At 38.7% G+C, this 19448-nt stretch overlaps 1 protein-coding gene across 1 annotated transcript; it reads left to right on the top strand.

Moving 5' to 3' along the window:
* The first annotated feature begins 617 nt into the window (after positions 1-617).
* MED23 (mediator complex subunit 23) lies at positions 618-18863 on the top strand. Its single transcript, XM_034983572.2, has 17 exons — positions 618-781; positions 869-1113; positions 2092-2224; positions 3076-3258; positions 3422-4194; positions 4988-5388; positions 5988-6162; positions 6743-6912; positions 7303-7421; positions 8585-8772; positions 10261-10441; positions 10826-10971; positions 12692-12915; positions 13877-14116; positions 15260-15704; positions 16122-16328; positions 16746-18863. The coding sequence occupies exons 1-17, from the start codon at positions 728-730 to the stop codon at positions 16882-16884; spliced, it is 4023 nt and encodes a 1340-aa protein (XP_034839463.1). The 5' UTR covers positions 618-727; the 3' UTR covers positions 16885-18863.
* Positions 18864-19448: the final 585 nt, after the last annotated feature.

Raw genomic sequence — 19448 nt, forward strand, 5'->3', positions numbered from 1 at the left:
AGAAACAGCTGAAAACGGCAAGCGGCGCAAGTATGCCTCTCTTATAGAGAGTTACATTTTTGTGCCGTTTGCCGTGGAGACCCTGGGGCCATGGAGTCTTAGTGCTAAAAATTTTTTACGAGACATTTCACCGCGATTAATAGCCTCAACTGGTGACAGAAGGGCTGGCTCATTTTTTGCGCAGCGGATCAGCCTAGCTGTCCAGCGCGGAAATGCAGCCAGTATTCTTGGCACCATTCCACGCGGTCATGATTTATATAGTAATTAGATAAGGCTAGCTTTAAGTTTTATTGTATTAAAAAAAAAAAAAACATAACTAATAAAAAAATATATTATTAAATTACAAAAAACTTTAAATAAAAAAAAAAAACTCATCCATGATTTTGAAGTTTTGGCTGTTTTGGCTCGTCTATGGTAAAATGACATCAACTTTGTAACGATCGCACGACGATCGCAATCGCCTCATTGGCCAATACCATAGAGATTACTCGCTCACTATTGGCTACAATGTATTGTTGCAACAAGAATACCATATATTCAGCCAATCACTTCAATTGCGATTGTAATGATGATTGTTTTGATGCGTTTTCTGGAATTGACCTGCGGTGCAGAATATTAAATTTATTTGTGAATATTAAATTGCAAAATTTTGCTAGTCCATCAGGATAATATGATGAAGATGTATATGTGAAACTTATAATGTTATTTTGTTGGACGTAGGTAGTCAATGACTTCCACGATGGCTGATTCTCAAGTAGCGAACATAGTAAACGAAATTTTAGTAAGTGTGTCATCTATAAACAAACATGATATTAATGATTGTATTTCGCTCAAATTATGTTAAACAATTCAGGGGCTTAATTTTCAGCGTGTGGAGACAGTAGAGGAAGCATTTAGTTGTTTCTTAGTGCATAAACCGGAGCAGGAGAATGAGAGGTTATCGATGTACCAGAAGAAGCTGTGCGCCGTGTTGACTACAACCAGCGCAGAAGTACAGGAGTCTGTAATTCGGCAGTACCTAACACTGACAGCTGTACTCACCAACAGATATAAACTGAAACAACTACTAAGCCTTTTAGAAAATCTAGTAAATACTAACATCATACAAGCAAGGTTAGCATTATTATTATTACTAGCTTTTGCTCGCGACTTCGTCCACGTGGACTACACAAATTTGAAACCCCTATATTATCCCCTCAAGGGTTGAATTTTCGAAAATCCTTTCTTAGCAGATGCCTACGTCATAACCATGCCATCTGCATGCCAAATTTCAGCCCGATCCGTCCAGTAGTTTGAACTGTGCGTTGATGGATCAGTCAGTCAGTCAGTCACCTTTTCCTTTTATATATATATATATATATAGATTATTTTTAATAGACTAAGCAGCTTTCGCTGATGCATCTATATCAGAAGTGCTTCAAGTTTTCCAAATGTTTGTCGAATCTATTCTTGAACTGGTCAACAGAACTTGACATAACCACATCCTTAGGCAATTTATTCCTTATGTGAACAACTCTGTTGGTCAGAAAGCGTTTTAATGGATTTGACGATGGCAATTGATATTGTACCTTCATATCATGTCCCCTTAATCTAGGATCGCTCCTTCTCGGAAAAATGCTCTCAAAATTTGCGACATTATAATAATTATTTAGTATTTTAGTCTTTATGGTTTGCATGTCTTGTTTTCAATAATGTTATATACAATAATATATTCTAACAGTTCCATCTTAGTTTATTTATTATAGTTGCCAAGCTGCCATAAATAAGAAATATATACTAAAGGGGTTCCCTTTAAGTCGAACCCGGTTAATTCAATATCGCTAATCTAAGACAAAGAAATTAATATTAATTATAGAATACATGTCTGCCCACCCAGGGTATTTATGATATGATATATATGAGTTTGTTGTGGGCACTTCTCAGACCTGGGCGTGTTTGGAACCCTTGTAGCTTTCATCTTAGAAATGCAACAACGAACTTTCTAAAAGTGTAATTTGTTACCTATTCTGAATAAACCATTTGATTTGATTTATACATTTTTGTTTGTGTAAAATACATACAGTAAATTAAACATAATATTATTTGTCTCAGAATGCTATGCGACTGTATACTTACAAGTGAGAAGCTTGTATATAAAAATAGTGACTATTGGATTGAAAGTTTTAATTTAATTAGAAGAATTATTGGCGGCGTGGACTACAAAGGTGTTAGAGAAATAATGAAGGTATGTTCATTTAAATACTAGCTTATTCCCACAACTTCGTTCGTGTGGACTACACATATTTCAAACCCTATTTTACCCCCTTAGGGGTTGAATTTTTAAAGATGCTTGGGCTGGTCTGCTCCGCTCCCCCGTACGATAAGCTCTAAATGTCTTGGTTTCTTAACAGATGACAGACAGACATACAGACAATGAAGTATTCCTATAAGGGTTCCTTTTTTCCATTTGAGATATGGAACTTTAAAAACTACCCAAAATATCTATAATATAAAAATGAATCACTAAATGTGTTGCTCATCGTAAATCTCGAGAACAGCTGAACCGATTTCGCTAATTCTTTTTTTATAATATTGCTTGAAGTACGAAGATGTTTCTTATGGAGAGAAAAATTTGAATCGACTATTAAACGGAACAAAGTTCGCCAGGGCAGCTAGTTAGCTATAAGTATGCAAAGTTGTGTTCAAATCTGTTCAGTAGTTTAAATGTGAAGTATAAAAATGTGAAAAATACGTTTTTAAGCTCCATATCGAATATCGATAGTGATGTTTCCTCCAATTAAAATTTTCAAATATATATTAAGTATAGTTATAATCTGAGAAAGGATTCGCCATATTTGCTCTGTGTCAACTGTCACGGGGGTCTTTTCAAATTGTACACTAATGTACAGAAATTGTTCAGTCACAGTTATTATAAGTACAGTTAAAATAGATTTTAGACACTGTTTGATTTTTTCAAAATCCTTCCTTAGTTGACCTAAAAACAAAAGTTTCAAATATCTAGACTAGAATAAATGTATAGTGTAAGTTGTAAATTTATAGGTCAGTGCAATAACATATCCATATTTGTTTATCTAGGGCTGCAGAGAAAAGGCACAAACACTGCCTGTAAGATTAAACTCAAGTACCTTGCCTCAGATGAAAGCGCTGTACAACGTGATTGAATATATTTTTGACCGCAATGCTTCTCTACTTCCAGCATATTTCATTGTCACAGAGATTCAAAAAGCTTATCCAGATAATAATCACTGGCCACATTGGGTATGTATTTTCATGTACCATTATCTTTTTTTTACAAATATGGATATTCTCAAGTTAATAATAATGACAGCTGCTTATCGTTCATCGTCTCTCACTGTAATTGATTTAAATTACCGTCTAATTGATTTCACTTTTTACTCAAAAAATGTTTTCTGTTTCACAGAAACTGGCAAAGCTGTTAACAGCATTTGTAGAAAGTTTCAAACCTTGTGCACAAATGGTATCTATCATAGGCCACTCGCAAATGCTTCCAGTAGTGGAATTCTCAGGGTATGCCGATCATCTGGTTAACCCGTGGCGATTGGATCCAACTACATTAAAGTTTTCACTCAAAGGGAACTTGCCCTACGATGAAGAGTTATTAAAGCCGCAGATTGCATTACTAAGGCATGTGTTACAGCAGCCTTATTCAAGGGACATGATGTGCTCGATGTTAGGCCTTCAAAAACAGCATAAGCAGAGGTGCATTGCCTTAGAAGATCAACTAGTCGAACTAATGATTTTGCCAATGGAGAAGAGCGAACAAGAAAATGAAGACGATGAAATGTCGTCAACTCATTGGTGTTGGTTACACTTATCATCCCAAGTTATATATCTAATACTCATAGGATTTGCGTCATTCCCCAATATTGTAATGGGACTTCATAACAAGTTAATTGGTCATGATTTGAAAAAAGGTCGGGACCATCTTATGTGGGTTCTTCTACAGTTTATTTCGGGGAGCATTCAAAGAAACCCACTTTCCAACTTTTTGCCAATAATCAAACTTTACGAGTTGTTGTATCCGGAAAAAGAGCCTCTACCAGTGCCTGACTGTGCCCGAGCGCACTGCACGCATCAAATGGCTGTTGTGTGCATTTGGATGCATTTGCTGAAGAAAGCTGAATCTGAACTTAAAACCATGACGTTGCCACAAAATCTCAAAGTACAATATGAGTAAGTATAATCCACCAAACTTTATAATTAACTAGATAATGCCCGCGACTTCGTCCGTGTGGATTTAGGTTTTCAAAATTCCCGAAGGAACTCTTTGATTTTCCGGGATAAAAAGTAGCCTATGTCCTTCCCCGGGATGCAAGATATCTCTGTACCAAATTTCATCAAAGTCGGTTGAACGGATGGGCCGTGAAAGGCTAGCAGACAGACAGACAGACAGACACACTTTCGCATTTATAATATTAGTATGGATTAATATTTCACTATACATTGCTTTTTGTTAGCTGATGCCCGCAACTTGATCTTTTTGATTTTCGGAATAAAAGTAATCTAGGTGTTACTCTCCAGGTCTTAAACTATAACTATACAGAAAAAACATTGATCCGTTACCTCGGTTGCGACGTGTTTGAAGGACAAACCAACAAACACACACACCTTCGCATTTATAGTAGGGGTAGTATTGATAGCATTCAGCGATAATTTAGCTTTCTTTCAGTGAATGTATTTTCAGAATTCGATTATTATTAGTCCCGCTACATAAAAGTAGCCATTAGTCTCACTACATAAAAGCAGCCTATATCTCTCTTAAGGGCTTTGACAGCAAAGCAGAGTGAAGAAGGCTACTTTTTATCCTGGAAAGAACAAAAGAGTTCCCACCGGATTTTAATAAAGTAAATCCACACGAACGAAGCCGTGAGCATCAGCAAGTAGGCTGTAAATTGCGGGATGTAAATTAGTTATTAAATGATAAAGTCACAGGCAAAAGCTAATTATATGCTTTATATCTTTCCAGATATCTCCAGCACCTTATGACATCCAACAACACACCAACAATAATGGGATCAGACTATCGTATAGCTTTACTGTGCAACGCTTATTCCACCAATCAAGAGTATTACTCTCGACCAATGGGCATAATCATAGAGTCATTATTCGGCAGCCAAAAGGCTATGCCGAATGGAAACCCAGCAACACCTTTACCTACAGTGCCATTGTCTATGTGTATATTAGACAGTTTGACGTTGCATTGTAAGATGTCTTTGATACATTCAATTGTGTCCCACGTGGCGAAATTGGCACAGAACAAGACAAATATACCTGGCAGTAATATGATGGCGCCAGCTCTAGTAGAAACGTATAGTCGACTGCTTGTGTACACAGAGATTGAGTCTTTGGGCATTAAAGGATTTATAAGTGAGTATTTTATTTTATTCAGATACAAGTTAGCCCTTGACTGCAATCTCACCTGGTGGTAAGCGATGATGCAATCTAAGATGGATGCGGGCTAACCTGGAAGGCGTATGGCTGTTTTTATTAAACCCATACCCCTTTGGTTTCTACACAACAACGTACCGGAACGCTAAATCACTTGGCGGCTCGGCTTTGCCGGTAGGGTGATAACTAGCCACGGCCGAAGTCTCCCACCAGTCCAGACTAGAAATTTTGAAATTATTAAATTCCAAACCCCTGCCAGGAATCGAACTCGGGACTTCCCACTAACAAGACCAGAAAGCTTACCACTGCGCCTTGGAGGTCCAGGTTCCAGATCTTTCACTATACCCATGCAAAAAACCATGTCGATCCTTTACTCTGTTGCGACGTGATTGAAGGACAAACCAACAAACAAATAGACAAACACACTTTCGCATTTATAATATGGGTAGCGATAATATTGAAGAGTGATATCAAGTAGAGTTATCATCCATATTCAGTGCTATGATGAGGAGTGACATTCCTTCCCGAGCACCTTAAACGTTTGAGGACTAGAACGAATCGCTTCGTTCGACTTTCAGATCAACTGCTACCGAATGTGTTCAAGTCTCACGCGTGGGGCATCTTCCACAACCTTCTAGACATGTTCTCATACCGGATCCACCACATACAGCCCCACTACAGGGTGACGCTGCTTTCTAACATACACTCGCTCGCCGCTTGCCCGCAACCGAACCAAACACAGTTGCAATCATGGTAAGTTTTGTGACTACATTTTTTTTAAAAAAGAACATTAGCCATGTTAAATGACTAATACTCCTCTTTCCTCTCCAACTAAGCGTCAAGCTTGTGCTAGGAGTAAGTACGACAACAGTGCAACGGGCAGGGTTTGAACCGTCAACCTTTCGGTTTTCAGTCCATATCCATACCCATTGAGCTATCGAGGCTCTCTGTGCATATTATCTCTGTAAATGTAGGTCATTTGAAAACATTTTATGCTAACCTCAAAATAAACAATTATTATCGTTGATTGACGGATGGGTTGAAAAATAAATAAAAACAGGCCAAGTGCGAGTCAGACCTTTGATAGCCTCAATAGCTCAACGGGTAAAGGAGTAGACTGAAAACCGAAAGGTCGACGGTTCAAACCCCGCCCGTTGCACTATTGTCGTACCTACTCCTAGCAATAGCTTTATGCTTAGTTGGAGAGGAAAGGGAATATTAGTCATTTAACATGGCTAATATTCTTTAAAAAAAAAGACTCGCGCATCGTGGGTTCCGTATTATATTCTGACATTCTGAATTCGAAAAGTGAAATGAAGTTTTTCTGTTTCAGTTTTGAAAGTACCGCATTGCGTCTTATCACCAGTTTAGACAGCTCTGGCGTGCAGTTGCAAATGTCTCGAGTCTTTTCCGAGCCCAAATCTCTCGTTTCCAGTGAGAGTGAAGAGCTCAACCGAGTTCTCGTGCTCACTCTAGCTAGAGGGATTTGTATGACAGGAGCTGGTAGGTTATTTTTTAATTTATTATTATGATTCATCATCTTCATCATTATTATATACTATCTAACACAATGCAATACCAATAACCATTTGCCTCATTTTGTAGTTTAATGATTTAGTATTTATCAAACCCGCAATGTATACCGTTCAAAACTGAACTCTGAATGGCCTACTTACGCAACGTTTGTTGACCTCTAGCGTCAGTCACATATTTTATTTGCAATATATCGTGAACTTTTACAAAATATAGGATATTGTTTTATTTTATTTTTCGGGGTTTTTCATCGTAATATCAGTAAACATCAGAGCTATCACCTGTCTTAGTTTATGCTAGCGTTCTAGTTACACCCTGTATTGTTAAAAAAATTTAATATTAATGTCGGTGATCGCGCAGGTAACGACGGTGCCGCGGTAAAGGAGCTGCTCACAACAATCATGACCAATACGCCACATTTGTGGTCACAGCATACTCTGCAGTGCTTCCCGCCCGTGCTTGTGGAGTTTTTCGCTCAGGTAACACTAATAGTATTCACCATCATATCAACTCATCGCCACTATTCAACACTGTCGCCGTCCACTCCTACATTGACATAAATTAGTAAAAATTTCGATCTCATTTAGCTGTTAATCTCTTGTTTTCTTCAGATAAATATAATTTAATGTAAATAAATGCCACAGATGTAATTTCAGTATGAAATTATGCTCTAGGTGCCCATAAATCGAAAAATAAATTAGTAAGGAATGAATATATTATTGAATAAATTAGTAAGAAATAATTATATGAACCACCTTAATGCCGATTTTCATACCTATAATTTCAGAAACATAGAACTTTTATATAACCTTTCAACCCCCATTTTACCCCATAAGCGGTGGATTTTCTTAAAAAAACTTTGACACCTACCCTCTAGAGAGAAACTACCTTCCAAACTTCAAGTTAACAATAACAATAATAAAAACCTTCTTTTACAAACTTTTATCCCCTATTTTACCACCCTTAAACCAAATAGATGATGATGATTATACTAACATAAATATCACTAATCCAGTTTTTTAAATAATTGTACAGTGCCCGGCAGAAAATATTGTGCATCGACCTTTAGTAAGAGATAGCGGTTTCGTAGAGCGTTGTCTCTGTCGTTGAGACCGACAAACCTTACATAGGTACACAACACCCTACGAAACCGAAACCTCATTCTAAAGGTCGATGCACAATATTTCTTGCCAGCTACTGTATATAATTAACGAATTATACAATTGGGTATTTGACTCCAATTTTTTATTACTTTATTATAAATTAGGATAAAAATAGTGTCATAAACTGAAAAAACTAATTAAATCGATTAAATAATAACAAAGTTATAAGCATTTAAATATTTCTGATTAGACAGAGATAGTGGTATAGAATTTTGACGTCACACCTTACTAATGCCATAGTAGCTTCGTGTGGTTTCATACAAATTTTCGTTTTACGAGAAAGGAATCCCCTCGGAAGGAATCGTGGACCCTCCCACTCCAAAATAAAAATGCCTGTAACTTTGTAAATCTTTGTTTGATATTAATATTTTTTTCAGCGTAGGTACGTCATTATTTTTATCCTAGTTTATAATAATAAATATAAAGTGATAATAAACAATAATGAAATTCAAAAGTAGGAAAAACCCCAATTTATACAGAACCCAGCTCCAAAAGAGAACAAACAGTTACTCAAGAAATCCGTAGAGGAGGAGTACAGGAAATGGACCTCAATGGCCAATGACAACGACATCATATCGCACTTCTCGGTGCCCGGCACGCCGTTGTTTCTCTGTCTGCTGTGGAAAATGATCTTCGAGACCAATAGGATCAACCCTATCGCTTTCAAGTGAGTGAAACATCTCCTTTGTCGTTAAGCTCTTGACAGAGTACACGACTTCCCTGCACGTCTAACATGCGTCCACGAGAAAATTTTGTCATGCGTTTACTTGTGTATCTCTATGAATAACACGAGAAAATGCGTAGACAAAATTTCTCGTGAGGCGCATATTAGGCCTGCTGGTTTTACATCTGGGAGGTCTCGGGATCGATTCTCGGCAGGGGAAATTTGTCATTTTATAATTTCAAAATTTCTGTTCTTGTCTGGAAGGAGGCTACAGCAGTGGCTAGTTACCACCATACCGACAAAACCGTGTCGCCAAGCGATTTAGCGTTCCGGTACGATGCTTTGTAGAAATCGATAAGAATATGGGTTTAATAAAACTGTCACTCCCCTTTCAAATTAGCCCGCTTCCATCTTAGACTGCATCATCACTTACTACCAGGTGAGATCGCAGTCAAGGATTAACTTGTAAAAACTTACACAGTTTTGCGTTATGCCTGTAAGAGAGAATAGTAAGTAAGTTAGAATAATAGAAGTATGCTTTAGTTGATGGTACAGTTCCGTGGCAGAACCCGGTTCAGGGTACCGGCTGAAAATCAGCGCTCTATGCTCTTGTGTATCAAGCCATCCCATCCCACCCAGCCTTATTATAAATGCGAAAGTGTGTTTGTTTGTTGGTTTGTTCTTCAATCACATCGCAACGGTGCAACGGATTGACGTGATTTTTTGTATGGGTATAGATAAAGACCTGGAGAGTGTCATAGGATACTTTTCATCTCGGAAAATCAAAGAGTTCCCACGGGATTTTTAAAACGCTAATTTCACGCGGACGAAGTCGCGGGCATCGGCTAGTACAACATAATGCTAAGCTGGAATTTTTTATTTCGGTTGTGCCACACATGAAAGTTTATTCCGGCGCTTCTGCTTGAGGCTTGTAATCTTAATGCTGAAGTGGAGGAGGCGCGGGGATAACCAACTCTTAGCCATAAGATGTGTGGCACAATTTAAGAAATCCCAAACTAACCGGCTCGTTGGAAAGCCTGGAGAACCGCAGAGACGTTAGCTCTCTATGCGTGTTCTATAGCCTTTATAATGGAGAGTGCTCTGAAGAGCTGTTTGACCTCATTCCACCCTCATTTTTCTACAACCGCACCGCACCGCCACCGTAAGGAATTTCACCCTCGCCACCTGGGTGTCTGGTGCACTTCGACCGTCCGCTGTGCCAGATCCTTCTTTCCACGCACATGCAAACTGTGGACGGCGGTGTTCCCACTAGATTACAACATGGGGTTATTCAAGGGGCGGACTAACAAATTCCTAAAAGGAACGGTAACGCATCGGCGGTTCCTCTTGTGCTGCAAATGTTCATAGGCGGCGGTAATCACTAAATATCAGGTGACCCGCCTGCTCGTTTGTTCGCTATCTCTATAAAAAAACAAAAACGTTTTTCTTTCTTTTATTCTTTTTCTAAGCTGTCAACTAATTTGTATACAGAATCCTGGAGCGAATCGGTGCTCGGGCTCTGTCGGCCCACCTTCGCAAGTTCTGCGACTACCTCGTGTTCGAGGTGACGAACCCAGCGGGCGGGCCGCACATCAACAAGTGCGTGGACGCGATCAACGACATCATATGGAAATACAACATCGTCACCATTGACAGACTCGTTTTGTGTCTCGTGAGTATGTTATCTCATTATGAATGCCTATATCAGTGTTATAAGCTGTGATAGCCTAGTGGTTAGGACGTCCGCCTTCTAATCGGAGGTCGGGGGTTCGATCCCGGGCACGCACTTCTAACTTTTCGGAGTTATGTGCGTTGCAATTAATTAAATTATCACTTGCTTTAACGGTGAAGGAAAATCGTGAGAAAACCTGCATGCCTGAGAGTTCTCCATAATGTTCTCAAAGGTGTGTGAAGTCTACCAATCTGCACATGGCCAGCGTGGTAGACTGTGGCCAAAACCCTTTTCACTCTGAGAGGAGACCCGTGCTCTGTAGTGAGCCGGCGATGGGTTGATCATGATGATATCAGTGTTCAGCTCAAAAAACTTTCGCCTTAGGTGCTGCGCCCTAACCCCGATGGGAACGAGAGCCAAGTGTGCCTGTACATCATTCAGTTGCTGCTGCTGAAGGGCTCCGAGTTGAGGAATCGGGCGCAAGACTTCGTCAAGGAAAATTCGCCGGAGCATTGGAAGCAGAACAATTGGTATTTTTTTTTTAAACGAAGCTTGAAACGTGGACACGGTTCACGACAGTTAGCGAACTCGTAACAAAATATCGAAGCTTCGACGTCAAGGCGACTGGCAGGAGTCAAATGTTACTTGCATTTGACACTATACAACATGATATGAAACAACGATTTTCTTTGATTCCACGTCCCCCACAGGGGATCGACGATATTTGACATATCGTCGATTCAGTAGGGCGATTGCCTAAAACCTGCATCAATCATTATTACAATCTCAATTGTTGTGATTGGCTGAATTTGTGCAATTCTTGCTGCAACAATGCATTGTAGCCAATAGTGAGCGAGCGTCAACCAATCAGAGGTGATTGCGATCGTGACAGTGTCACTCACGTGACTCGCTCACTATTGGCTACAATGCATTGTTGCAACAAGAATCGCACAAATTCAGCCAATCACAACAATTGAGATTGTAATAATATTGATGCAGGTTTTAGGCAATCGCCCTTTATGATCAAACCGACAGTTCCCTCACTCTAGTTCACTCTGACGTGGATCTGGCAACCCTATGTAAGGTTACCCTATGTAACCTTACAAGCGTTTAAACTACCGTGAGTGATTTCCATTCTTAATACCCGCCCGCAGTCAAAACCGCGGCGCGTGCGCGAACGGACTCCCTTGAAAAAGGACCCCGTATGGGTTCGAAACTAGTCGGGCTAACGTCGACTACACACGTGAGTAAAGCCGGGACAGATAGTATTTAGAACCTTACAAGCGTAAAAAATATTCTCAAGTAATAAAAAGCGAAAGACATCTACTTTCATTTGGGGTTATCTATTGATTTATTGATCTATAACTATTTGAAGCTGTGTGCGTTTTAAGCAATTAAATATCACAATATTAAAATCAAAGAAACCTAGTTATTTCATAGCCTACGTCAAATGTAGGTGCGGTAACTCAGGTATGAGTATCTAATTATAGTGTATAAATATCGGCTCGACCATCTCACTCCACGTCTTTACTGTGCGGCGGTCCGAGCCCGACTGCCCGCTGACGCGACTGAAGGTAATCGTACTGATACGATTACCGTGAGACTCGAGACGACAATAGCGTCTTGAATGTATTATATGTGTTGGTATGTATGTAAGTTTGTATGTATTATTTGCCTGTATGCTACAGTAGGTAACATTTGACGCCTGCCACTGACGTCGAAGCCTCGACGTTTTGTTAGAACTTAGAAGGTCTCTAACTGTTGTGAACAGTGCTAGGGCCAAAACGTGTCTCATTCTAAAAGGACCCCCGTGCTCAGTAGGAGGCCGGCAATGGTTTGAGATGATGATGATGCATATGTTGTGAATCACCTACTAGGTATTTTTACTAGTTAATTATTGACATTGATTTCATATTATTAAATTGTAAAGCTTGCTTAAAATATTTGTTCTCTTCAAACGTACTGTTATAATCCATCCATACTATTATAAAATCGGAAAATCAAAGAGTTCCCACGAGATTTTCGAAAACCTAAATCCACGCGGACCAAGTCGCGGGCATCATCTAGTTAATAACTATTTTTAAGTAATCTGTTCCTGTTTGGCCTTATTTTAAGTCTGACATTTTTTTATTTTTTTTTATAAGAATATTAGCCATGTTAAATGATATATAAAATTATATTATCTGTAACGCTGTTGATTACAAACAAATGAATAAAATGATGAATAAACTCCTTCTTTCTATGCTTCAGGTACGAAAGACACTCAGCGTTCCACAGGAAGTATCCAGAGAAATTCGCGCCAGAGGAGACGAGCGGCGCGTACGGCGGCCCGATACCCGTGTACCTGAGCAACGTGTGCCTGCGCTTCATCCCGGTGATGGACATCGTCGTGCACAGGTACCTCGAGATACCGCAAGTGAGCAAGAACTTGGAACAACTCTTGGAACATTTGGGCTACTTGTACAAATTTCATGGTAAGTTTATTTTGAATGCACGTGCAAACTGTGGAACCAACTCCCATCGGCGGTGTTCCCACTAGATTATAACATGGGGTTATTCAAGGGGCGGACCAACAAATTCCTAAAAGTACGGCAACGCATCGGCGGTTCCTCTGGTGCTGCAAATGTTCATGGGCGGCGGTAATCACTTAACATCAGGTGACCCGCCTGCTCGTGTGCTCGCTATATCTATTTAAAAAAAAAGAACTAGCTGATGCCCGCGACTTCCTCCGCGTGGATTTACATTTCTCATAATCCCGCGGGAACTCTTTGATTTTCCGGGATAAAAAGTAGCTTATGTGTTAATTTAGGGTATAATCTATCTCCATTCCAAATTTCATCCAAATCCGTTTAGCCGTTTTTGCGTGATTGAGTAACAAACATCCAAACATACACTTTCACATTTATAATATTATTAGGATTAGGATTATTAGGATTAGGATATTAGGATAACTGGTACGTATACCACGATTGAGTTGTGAGTGTATGTTTGCCGGTCCACTCTTGAAGTTCCAGCGAAAAGAACAAGAAAAAGGGTAGTTCGCTACTGCCCTAATTAATTAATAAACTTAAAACTAACTAATTTGCAAATTTAGCAAGTAATAATCAGAAAGTGTATTACAATAATATAATACCAAATCTGAATGATTGATTTTATTTGATATGAAGTGTCGTTTTTCCAGTGTCGCAGGTTTCTAAATTTTACTATTAGCTTTCGTTAGGCCGCAGATACATCTGTAAGTTTTACTCACGTGAGTTGCTTGTGTGATTAACTTACAACAAATTTACTAATGTAAACACTCTTGTAAGTACATTTACCTAGGTAAATTTGGTGTCAATTAATTACGTAAGCTACTTACGTGTGTAAAAACTACACGTGTAATCGCGGCCTTAGACAAACCCTATGAAATAATTGGGCTAAACTGTGTAATTCCAGATCGTCCAGTAACATTCCTATACAACACTCTCCACTACTACGAGTCTAAACTCCGAGATAAACCGCTGTTGAAACGCAAGCTTGTGAACGCAGTGCTTGGTTCCTTGAAGGACGTCCGCCCCAACGGTTGGGCCACGACCGAAGCGTTCCAAGGCTACTTGTCGAGTAGCGAAGTAGAGGCCACCACGTGGACGCCGGACCTCAATTACTACTTGAGTTTGGTTAACCGTATGGTTGACAGTATCCTTTTGAAAAACATTTTCCGTTTTTAGGGTTCCGTACCTCAAAAGGAAAAACGGAACCCTTATAGGGATCACTTTGTTGTCTGTCTGTCTGTCTGTGTGTCTGTCAAGAAACCGACAGGGTACTTTCCGTTGACCTAGAATCAAGAAATTTGGCAGGTAGGTGAGTCTTATAGCTGGCTTTAGGGGAAAAATCTGAAAACCGTGAATTTGTGGTCACATCACACAAAAAAATTAAATTGTGGTCATAAACTAATAATTAGTATTTTCAATTTTCGAAGTAAGATAACTATATCAAGTGATATAGCCCTTTCATATGATACAAAACATGAAAGGGCTTTACTTGTACATTCTAAAACAGATTTTTATTTATTTTTAGGTATAATAGTTTTTGATTTATCGTGCAAAACGTCGATAAAATACGACTGTAGTACGGAACCCTCATTGCGCGAGTCTGACTCGCACTTGGCCGGGTTTTTTTATAGGCAAACACTTGACCACAATCACACCTGATGAAAAGTGATGATGTGGGATAAGATGGGACGCGTTTGCCTAGAAGATGACCATCCACTCTCATTTTAAAGATACACGGATTTTAATTGGTAGGAAACACAGATCGCGGAAGAGTATTCCAAACCTTAGCCAAGTCAAGGGGGAACAAGATCGAAAAGTTCATCAGTACATTCCTGAGAAATCTCCAAAGCATATTTTTCCAGAGAAAAAAGGAAGCCTTATAGGATCACTTCGTTGTCCGTCTGTCTGTCATGTCTGTCAAGACGGTCAAGGGAATCAAAATCTATAGGTCACTTCCCGTTGACCTAAAATCACGATATTTGGCAGGTAGCAATATCTTATAGAATAAGTAATGGAAAATATCAGAAAAATGTGAATTTGTCGTTACATCACAAAATTGAAGTGATATTTCTTGTACCCTTTTTTTATCATCGCTGGGAATCGTTTACGCATCCCGGGAGGGTATGTGGAACTCGCCGGCCGAGCCGCGACCCAGTCAGCGACGTCCGCCGAGTTGGACCCTCCACCGGGGACCCACTAATTCAACCCTTTAATTCTTAGAGTTAATTCCACCTCCTACCAATTACCTACTTATCAATTTTACCAATTTCCCTAACCAAATATATAGCAATGAATGGCAGCTCGCCATTCCTGACCACAGATTGGAGGTTCAACGAATATCCGAACCCGTCTGCTCATTGCCTATACGTGACATGTGTAGAACTGATGTCCCTACCAGTTTTGCCGAATATCGTCGCAAACAGCCTTCTCGACGTCGTAGCCAAAGGCTTCGTCGTCATCCCAGCGACGAAAATCCAATTTTGGATCAACACGATTGGGATAATCATGGCAGCATTACCCGATCCATACTGGACCGTCATTCACGATCGGATTTTCGAGCTAATATCGAGCACCGAAATGATCGAATGGTCGTACCCATATGCGCCGTTCCAGCTGTTCAACTTGAGCATCACGAATGACGCTATGCTGGAAAATAAATACAGCTTGACGTTGGCACTGGCGCATGCAGTTTGGTACCACGCGGGCGCTGGACAAATCATGCAGATTCCAACGTGAGTTTGTAATTTTTTACACTTTTACCTAGCATATTTTTCCTACGTTGACCTGTCATTCATCTCGGCCGATAGACGTCCGGCCTGTAAGAGACCAAAAATGTCTAGTACAATTTTTGTTTCTACAAAGATCTTGAGTTGAATGTAGTAATAGTAAAGAAATTTATAATTATATTAACTTCTAAATTAAAATAACAAATTGTTAAACTAAAATATATTATGTGAGTTGTAGATAAAGTAAGTTACTACCCTATTGTAAATATGTTTTCTCTGTAAGTGAATTTTGTAATTCTTTGAGAGAAATAAATAATTCTTTAACCTGAAAGAAATTTCATGGTCGACGTTGAGACTACCCTGGTAATAAATTTTTAAATGCTGATAATTTTGGTAGTATATAAATTCCCCTTTAAATTCCAGGTTCGTCAAAGAGAAGCTGTCCCCAGAAATACGCACAGAAGTCCAGCTGATCTTCTTGTGCCACCTCGTAGGCCCATACCTGCAGCGGTTCAACTCTGACATTTCACGGGCTGTGATGGACATCACTAAAACATTGTACGACTTGCTGGCCCACATTGATAAAACACAGCCCCATTTGCAATATATTGACCCCGTCTGCGATTTGCTGTATCCTTTTTCAAATATTTTTTATGTTTTAAGCCTGAGAATCCCTCATTTCTGCGTTTTCTCAAAATAATAATGTGGTAGGTTCCCAAAACCTTCCGCTTAGTACACGACTAAGGCCGATCACACTTTGAATACTGTATAAGGAGACACGTTAGTCCGTCGCCTTTGATCTCGTGGTGAATGTCCCGGCATTACTATGGAGATCTCGGGACGCTCGTTACGGGTTACCGCACGATTACTCTATGTAGATAGCTTCATAGAACCTCTGGTAGTAATAACATGCCATGCTTTGCTTTGCTTTTCGTACGAATTTGACTCGTACGAATATGCACGAACAATCCCGACATTCCAAGTTGACTCAATACAATCGACTTTCATCTACTAAATAAAGCAATGAAATTCTTAACCCACCATCAGGTATCACATAAAATATATGTTCGTCGGAGACACAATGAAGAATGAAGTAGAAGGTGTGATACGCAAACTCCGTCCCGCCTTACAAATGCGTCTACGCTTCATCACCCATCTAAACGTCGAGCAAATCATAACTGCCTAGCAGAGCGACTACTACAGCTATACGCCTTCAAGCTCAAGTTCGAGCTCTGAGTGACGACTTGCTGTAGTAAAAAGTGGAGTGGCGTAGAATGAAGTGCATAGGAGGCAAAAAATGTTTAAATGTCAAAGAAGTCAATGTCATCTAGCAGAACTATTATTCTAGCTCAAGTTCGAACTCCAAGAGAGGCTTGCTGTCGTACAAAGTGGAATGGAGAGGAATGAAGTGTACTTTTGCGGCTAGCAAAAGTTTTTAAAAGTCAAAGAAACTAATATCACCTGCAGAACTTTTACTCTGCTCGAGTTCGAACGCCAAGTGATGACATGCTGTAGTCCAAAGTGGAATGGAATGAAGTGTTTTAGCAGCAAAAGTTTATTAATCGAAAAAGTCGTAACTAAGAAATATTATTCCAACTCAAGTTTAAACTACCAAGTGATGTCTTGCTGTAGGCCAAAACAGAGTTGAATGAACCGTATTAGCAGCAACTGTTTAAAAGTCGAAGAAATCAATGTCACCTACCAGAACTATTACTCTAGCTCAAGTTTAAACTTCAAAAGGCTTGCTGTAGTACAAAGTGGAATGAACTGTATTAGCAGCAAAAGTGTTAAAAAGTTGAAGAAATTACATCGCAGAAATATTACTCCGGCTTGCGCTCAAATGCCGAGTGAAGTGAAGTGAAATGAAGTATTAGCAAAAGTGTTTAAATTGAAGAAATCAATAACAACAGCAGAACTATTACTCCAGCTAGCTGCAATGATAACGATGAATGATGCTTGGCTGAAATGAAGTGTATAATGTATACATACATTTTAAGTTCTCACTCGCCATTATAACTTTATGTGTCAATTGTAATGTCAAAAGTATAGTCTATACTATAAAGGTGAATCATACTTTTGACATGTCTGGTGAGTGAGTCCTCATTTTACTTACTGGACTGTACACTTCATTTCCGAGAACCAGTGGTAAATTAAAACTACCCGACGATTCGAAAGCGCTTGTAAAAAGTCTACTTGAATAAAAACATATTCTATTCTATTCTATTCTATTAGCATAGTTTCATTTGTTTTTGAATAGTCAATATCTTTGAGCGATAATAAGTGAACCTCAAATTGTACTATAATGTTATAGATTCAGGATTCTATGCACTATTACACACTAAATAAAACACTTAAAAACTATATAAAATAGTAATGTATCATCAATTTACAATAGATGGCGCGCGAATCTTATTGCAACACAATATGCCTGTCATTAGCTAGTATTGAATATTTTTTGTTGACATAACTTTATGGAAATATTTATTCTCTTAGTTTATTCACCATAGTGTTAAACTTAAAAATAAAATAATTAATAACAAAAATTGTCTTAAGATTAGTACAAAATGATTCAAATATTATCCATATATATATAATCGCCAAAAGCCGAATACTGTGTCAGTGATTTGTCAAGAGCAATAACTATTACATAAATGTGACATGCAAATATTATTGTCTATTGACAGGAATAAAATTTAATTTTGATATGAAATAAACCAACGGATATGTGATCGACTGTTTGTAGTGGAAGAAATAGTTAAATATATTTTTTGATAAAATATATAAGTAGGAAGTGTCAAGACAAACGGTTGCTTGATTTGAAAAAATGAACCTTAACCATTTGTGTTAAGAAACAAATTTTAAAAGCGGATACCAAATAAGTACTATATAGACTCAGTCAAAAATGTGGTTGTCAATATGTAGGTTTTACTCATCGATCTATTTTACTATGCTGTAATTCAAATATATTTTGTATATAAAATGAGCCATGAATTTTAAGGAGAGTGCTGTCGCCTAAAACACAAGTATATACCTAGCTTAGGTAGAGTCGGTGTTTCTGTATACTTAAAAAATTTATATGTTGTTATAACAATGTATTGTACTTTTAAATATGCAGATGTACTTGTACCTATGTTTTTTGAACAATAAATAATTTATTATAGAATATATTATATGTTTACAATAATTATCTATATATATTAATATATATATAGCTGCTCGTGATGATTTACTGATTGACTGACTGACTCACTCATTGATCACCTCTCCTGAACATTTTTGTATGAAAAAAATTTTTTTGACTGATGGTTTCGTATAGAAGACAAAAATTCATTCAGAGGAAAAATACGGAGAGAGCTGATGATTGAGGATTTCGGAGACGGGTGAAGAGCACGCTTAAGGTCTTGAAGATAGGTGGGGGGTGCTCGAGCAAATGTCACTTGAAACGTCATCCAATTGCCAATGAGCTGAAAAAAATTTAAAATGGCGAAAAAAAGATGGCCGCCATACAAATTTTATCGGGACCTATCTCGGAGGGTATAAAAGATGGAAGAGTGGTTTCTTAGCAAAAGATGATCAGGATCCGAAGGTCTACTCGATAAGTAGAAAAAAAAATTCAAAATGGTGGAATTTATTTTTCCATAGAAAATGCATGGCGAATAAAGTCCACATTTTGAAAAACCAACGCTGCATGCTCGCGGACCACTTCAGTGGTCCGCGCACCCACGCACCCTACTTGTATATATATATATA

This window comes from Maniola hyperantus, chromosome Z, assembly GCF_902806685.2.
Source record: "Maniola hyperantus chromosome Z, iAphHyp1.2, whole genome shotgun sequence".
Lineage (NCBI taxonomy): Eukaryota > Metazoa > Arthropoda > Insecta > Lepidoptera > Nymphalidae > Maniola > Maniola hyperantus.

Excerpts from the sequence above, each read along its gene's own strand:
- MED23 (XM_034983572.2), top strand. The coding sequence starts at position 728 with ATGACTTCCACGATGGCTGATTCTCAAGTAGCGAACATAGTAAACGAA. Across the intron at positions 6,163-6,742 it reads CAAACACAGTTGCAATCATG|TTTTGAAAGTACCGCATTGC; the intron begins GTAAGTTTTGTG and ends TTTCTGTTTCAG. Across the intron at positions 14,117-15,259 it reads GGTTAACCGTATGGTTGACA|CAATGAATGGCAGCTCGCCA; the intron begins GTATCCTTTTGA and ends CCAAATATATAG.